This window comes from Xyrauchen texanus, chromosome 37 (genome assembly GCF_025860055.1).
Source record: "Xyrauchen texanus isolate HMW12.3.18 chromosome 37, RBS_HiC_50CHRs, whole genome shotgun sequence".
Lineage (NCBI taxonomy): Eukaryota > Metazoa > Chordata > Actinopteri > Cypriniformes > Catostomidae > Xyrauchen > Xyrauchen texanus.
In genome coordinates, this window is record NC_068312.1 from 2,069,457 (window position 1) to 2,075,456 (window position 6,000).

The 6,000-nt window shown below is 37.5% G+C and overlaps 1 protein-coding gene across 2 annotated transcripts in view; it reads right to left on the reverse strand.

Moving 5' to 3' along the window:
- LOC127630936 (intraflagellar transport protein 122 homolog) overlaps positions 1–3,721 on the reverse strand; it is an 81,364-nt gene extending 77,643 nt beyond the window's left edge. For both annotated transcript variants that reach the window (XM_052108826.1, XM_052108825.1), the window contains exons 1-4: positions 3,572–3,721; positions 3,163–3,229; positions 2,673–2,757; positions 2,501–2,579 (exon numbers count right to left, since the gene is read on the reverse strand). In XM_052108826.1, coding sequence (XP_051964786.1) covers positions 2,501–2,579; positions 2,673–2,757; positions 3,163–3,229; positions 3,572–3,630 — 290 coding nt within the window. In that variant the 5' untranslated portion in view covers positions 3,631–3,721. The remainder of the gene's footprint in view (positions 1–2,500; positions 2,580–2,672; positions 2,758–3,162; positions 3,230–3,571) is intronic.
- Positions 3,722–6,000: the final 2,279 nt, after the last annotated feature.

The window sequence follows — 6,000 nt, forward strand, 5'->3', positions numbered from 1 at the left end:
ATGCAAAAGGAAACAAGATATTCATACACCGGAAACTGTAAAGCGTGAACACACAAATGTTTTCTCATGCGCACAGGAAAGAGTCTAGTGGGCATGCATAAATCTCTGGGGGTTTTTTCTCTGCAAAGGTCTCTTAAGGGCCTCTGTAATTTCCTCCCAAATGCAATGCAAAAAAGTCAATACTGTAATGCAAAACAAATAAAGATTTTAAATGGTAAAGTATCTACACATCCCAATTGTATTTTTTTTTTTGGTGTTAACTTTAATTTATACTGATTTAAAAATGATCATTGTATTAAAGTATTAAGTAAAAAAAATACAGTATTTAAGTTATGACAATTTGATGACCGTCACTGAAAATTATAAAAACTATTTTTTGTATTTTTTTTTAACATACAGACGCATTGCAGTAATAACAATTTTGGAAGGAAATCTGCTTAATTGTCATGAAAACAATGCGACAATGTGCCAAGTCTTAAAGAAATAGTTCACCCAAAAATGAAAATTCTCTCATGATTTACTCACCTTTAAGCCATTCCAGATGTGTATAACTTTACTTCTTCAGTAGAACTTATGGGAGGAATTTTATGAGCACATTTCAGCTCTGTCTGTCCATACAATGCTTGTAAACAGGTGCCATCAGGCTGCTGGCTATTTGACGGTCCAAAAGTCATATTTAGGCAGCATAAAATTAATTCACATGACTCCAGTTGATCTTCTTAACGTCAATAGGTTAGTTAAAGAAACAAATCGATATCTTTGCTTCCGGACAGTGTTGGGTTTCTGTTTGAAATGAACTAACTCTTGCATGATGTTGTTATTTCGACTACTCGCGTGAACGCAGCATAGCGCTTACAATCACTGATACGTCAACTGCTGGCAGGAAGTTAAAGTTTGAATTATCTAATTGTTTCTTACACCATCCTATTGGTTTGCTACAGAAGACATTCATTGATCAACTGGAGTCATGTGGATTCAATTTATGCTGCCTAAATATTACATTTGGACTGTCAAATAGCCAGCAGCCTGATGGCACCTGTTTACGTACATTATAAGGACCTACAGAGCTTCAACATTTTTCTAAAAAAAATTATTTGCATTCTGCTGAAGAAAGAAAGTCATACACATATGGAATGGTATCAGGTTAAGTGAATAATTAGAGAATTGTAATCCTTTAATGCGTATGAAAATGGGATTAATTTTCATTATGCTACATACAGTATAGTTTCATATTTGTTTGTTTTGATTTAAGGGTGGACAACATTTTTATGAGATTCACCCAAATTATGAAACAAAGCATTAAAGTGATAGTTCACCCAAAAACTGAATTATCTCATAATTGACTCACCGTTATGCCATACTCTGGGCATATTCCATAATGCTTGTTGAATAAACTCAGGGTAACAGGATCAGTTTTGAGTTGACAAAACCAAACCAATTCAATCAGTAGGGTTGGTAATCGAGAACCAGTTCAAGAAATACTGGAACTGTATGATTTTTATAACTTTCAGTTCAGTTAAAGATTTCCCTACGGGCAGTTTCCCACCGATGCGAATTGAACACCATACTAAAATACTCTCACGGTGTTTCCAGCAGCACATTTCAGCAGCAGTGAAAAACACACAGCGCTACCAAACCACAAAATTATGATTTTTACTACCATTGCTTTTGTTTTCCTTTATTATTAATATGACTTCACTATGAATATCATGGTTAAAATTTGGTTACTGTAGTAAAATGCTATGGAGATGAACACCGGTAAAGGCTGGCCTACTTTCATTATATCTAAAACCCAGGACTGATGCAAACTAAACTAAAACATATCTTGGTAGCCTCCGAATTCGGCTGCATGTTACAGGCCTCAGAAGTGTATAACTTTCTTTCTTCTGCAGAACTCAAATGAAGATTTTTAGAAGAATATTTAAATAGGTCCATACAAAAAAAAAGTGAATGGTGGCGAGAACTTTAAAGCTCCAAAAAAAAACTCTTTATCAATCTCCACTTTCACTTTTTTCTTTTGTTTCACATTCTTCATGCATATTGCCACCTACAGGGCAGGGAGGGGGAAAAAAAGGACTTAAATATTTATCTGTTTCTCACCCACACCTATCATATCACTTCTGAAGACATGGATTAAACCACTGGAGTCTTATGGATTACATTTATGCTGATTTATGTGCTTTTGGTCACCATTCACTTGCATTGTATGGACCTACAGAGCTGAAATATTCTTCTAAAAATCTTCATTTGTGTTCTGCATATGAAAGAAAGTCATACACATCTGGGATGGCATGAGGGTGAGTAAATTATGAGAATTTTCATTTTTGGTTGAACAGTCCCTTTAGCACTAGTTTCAAAACAGCATGACTGAATTAAGTAAAAATCTTCAACTCTAACGACAAACAAAACAGCCCAATTATAGCAATACAGTTCAAAATCCTGCAAATAAATCATTCAAATACAAAATGCAGTAAAAATCAGGAGTCTTTATACAACTCACGTGTATTTTAGTATCCCCTCGAGTTTCGATGTCCAGATGATAATGCTTTTGTCTGCTGACCCGGACGCAAAGCGCTTCCCTACAGAACAGAACATGATGCTCATACAGTGAGGACAGGTTACATGATGAATCAGGAATCATACAATCATACAGATGCGTATGATATCATTACCATCTTTAGCATAAGCCACACAATACACAGTGTCTTTATGTCCCTTCAGTGGCTGTATGAGTGTGCCATCAGCTGTGTCATACACCTGAAAAACACAAGTTACAATAACTCAAACACAACAACATACAAGCTAATTCAGTTAGCACGCCTATAAAAGTACAGTGTTTTTTACTGAAAAGTACTGGATAATGTTTTTCTGTGAAACACTCGCCATGTCTGAATAAACATTCATTTGTATCAGAATTCTAGATTTGTACTCAACTGTGTGTGACAAATTGGCTCAGTATCTAGACAGTATTTTAGGTCGAGTCAGCACCCTTTTTTGGTATCTTAGGTCCGGGGTAGGAACATGCATATGATAATATGTGATTGACTTGGAACATACAGTGTTGAAATGCTGTATTGCACGCCTGATGCCCCAAAATGCTTTCTCGGTAGGCAGCTCACTAGGTTTAGAGACACAGAAAAATGATAAAAGATGGTAAAATACCAGAAGTCTGTTTCCAGCTGCCACTATGAGCTGAGTGCCGTCCGGTTTGAAGGCGAGATCATAAATACTGGAAGACACAAACACAGTACAGCTGTTTTAACACGTTGTGGCACAGCATGATCAATCACATGATTCCAAAAGCTCGTTGTATTAGAGGTAATCCCATGCAGTCCCATTACAATATAAAAGCTCTAGAATAACGACGAACGCCTTGTGTCTGTATGAACTATATCTTGTGAAAAGTGAGAAAGAATAAATGTGAAGAAACAACACAAATCCGTCTTGCATAAATCACATATAACAATCAGGCTAACGCACTCGAAGCGTATCCTGTTTACATAGCAACGGTTGCTAGCCACAACCGTACTGCTGTACAACTAATGTTTGAACCTAAAATAAAACAACTTACCATTGTTCAACCTTATCGCGGTCGTGTACTTTATCTATCCATGTGGGAACAGCTCTCATTATTGATAAACGACTGTCCTGTATGAAATCCTCATGAATTAAACAGGTCAACACAGATCGACGGACACTGCAGCGCAACAAAACACAACCGCCCAATGAAGGATCCGTTTTCTAAATAAAAGCCCCCTTCCGAAAAGATTCAGATTTATGATTATGCACTTTAACTATGCACAACCTTAGTCAGCATTCGGATAATTATTATTATTATTATTATTCATTTATATATATATATATAAATGAATAATAATATATATATATATATATATATATATGTATATATATATATATATATATATATATATATATATAAAATATTCATATTCGTATTCCGATTTATAATTTAGTTAGGTCCGGTTTACGTAAGTCGTTTAGGACATATACTTTGTACATGACACGAGTCATTTTTCCAACAATTGTTTGCAGACAGATTGTTTCACTTTTATTGACTATATCACAATTCCAGTGGGTCAGAAGTTTACATACGCTAAATAAACTGTCCCTTTAAGCAGCTTGGAAAATTCTGGTGTTCTGAATTGGAGTTGTATCTGTGGATGTATTTTAAGGCCTACCTTCAAACTCAGTGCCTCTTTACTTGACATCATGGGAAATCAAAAGAAATCAGCCAAGACCTCAGAAAACTAAATTGTGGGCTACACAAATCTGGTTCATCCTTGGGAGCAATTTCCAAATGCCTGAAGGTACCACGTTCATCTGACAAAAAATAGTACGTTTAAACACCATTGGACCGCACAGCCATCATACCGCTCAGGAACAGTGGCGGCTGCTGGTCTTTCAAAGAGGGGAAGCTCATTTTCGGTCTACATTATAAACTTATTTACCCTATTTTTTGCACTAAATCAATCTTAGGTGTTGATCTGCCCTGCTGTTTAATTCAAATTTTTTCCTCGTAAGGAAGACTTTCAAATGGCTTTGCCAAAATCAGGTCGACAATATTAGCACCGTCTGCCATTGTGCGCAGTTTCACCCGTACGACGCTAGCCTAGCCTACTGTATGAATGAACGAACGAACGAACGAACGAACGCTCTAAAACAAAATATATTAAACTTGGTAAAACTGAAACAAGGAATGTGGTGTATAATTGTGTGAAATGTATTATGCAAATTGACTAGCAATTTAAGCCAAACAAATATAAAGAAATAGGTTGCAGCAGTTTGTCTTTCGACTACACTTGAGAAATCCGCGATGGGACTGAGCGTGAAATAGCTTCAGTGACTTCTTATAGTACAGATTCAGCTGTCAATCAAAAGGAGATGCAGTCTTTCGACAGATCCTCCAATCATCACGCGGAAGCCCGAGTCCGGGCCAGCCCACTCCTCATTCACCCCAGAGACGCTGAGCGTCCGTGGGCGGGACGTAATCGCAGCATTTATCCAATGATCGTCTATTTTCGAGCACTGAAAAAAACTGTTCAGAGCAGCCCCATTGAAGTCAATGGACGCTCGGCTTCAACAGGGAAATGCACTGACGCTACGGGAATGTATGAGAAGTAAATCGAGTCAGCCGACCTGCTATATGTAATGTAGCTGATTCTGAACGAACTCGTCTTCGAGATGAACGTGTTCTAACGCATTTTTAGTCAATAAATTGTTTACACAATAGTACATATTTGACCATTATTTTTTTGACATTATAGGGGAAGCTGAGCTTCCCTTGCAGTCTTAAAGAAATCCCCACTGCTCAGGAAGGAGACGCATTCTGTCTTCTAGAGATTAATGTAGTTTGATGCAAAAAGTGCAAATCAGTTCCAGAACAACAGCAAAGAACCTTGTGAAGATGCTGGAGGAAACAGTTAGACAAGTATCTATATCCACAGTAAAATTAGTCCTATATCAACATAACCTGAAATGCTGCTCAGCCAGGAAGAAGCTACTGCTCCAAAACCACCATAAAAAATCCAGACTACAGTTTGCAAGTGCACATGGGGACAAATGGCACTTTTCCACTGCACGTTACGGTTCGACTCGCCTTAACTCTACTCGCTTAACTTTTCTGAGCTTGCATTTCCACTGCAGTTTAGTGCCAGCTCAACGTAGGTGGGATTATAGGCTGATCATCATAGTTGCCCCGCCTCTACTGTCATCACATCATCTTAAACACGACACAAACTGACCAAAACAATAACACGACCGCTAGCTGTTAGCTACTTGCTTATTGTGTTGCATAAAGCAGTTGTTGCATGGTGATTTTACACAAGTGTAACAGTTAAATTGGCCTGGTTGTTTTAGAAGCAAACTTCCAGTAGCTGGTCAACTAAATAAAGTGAAGCTTTCAAGCAGAGTATAGAGTTACCGTAACAAAACATACCATACTCCATCGTGGATCAATGCCAGTCCAGGACACTCTCCCTC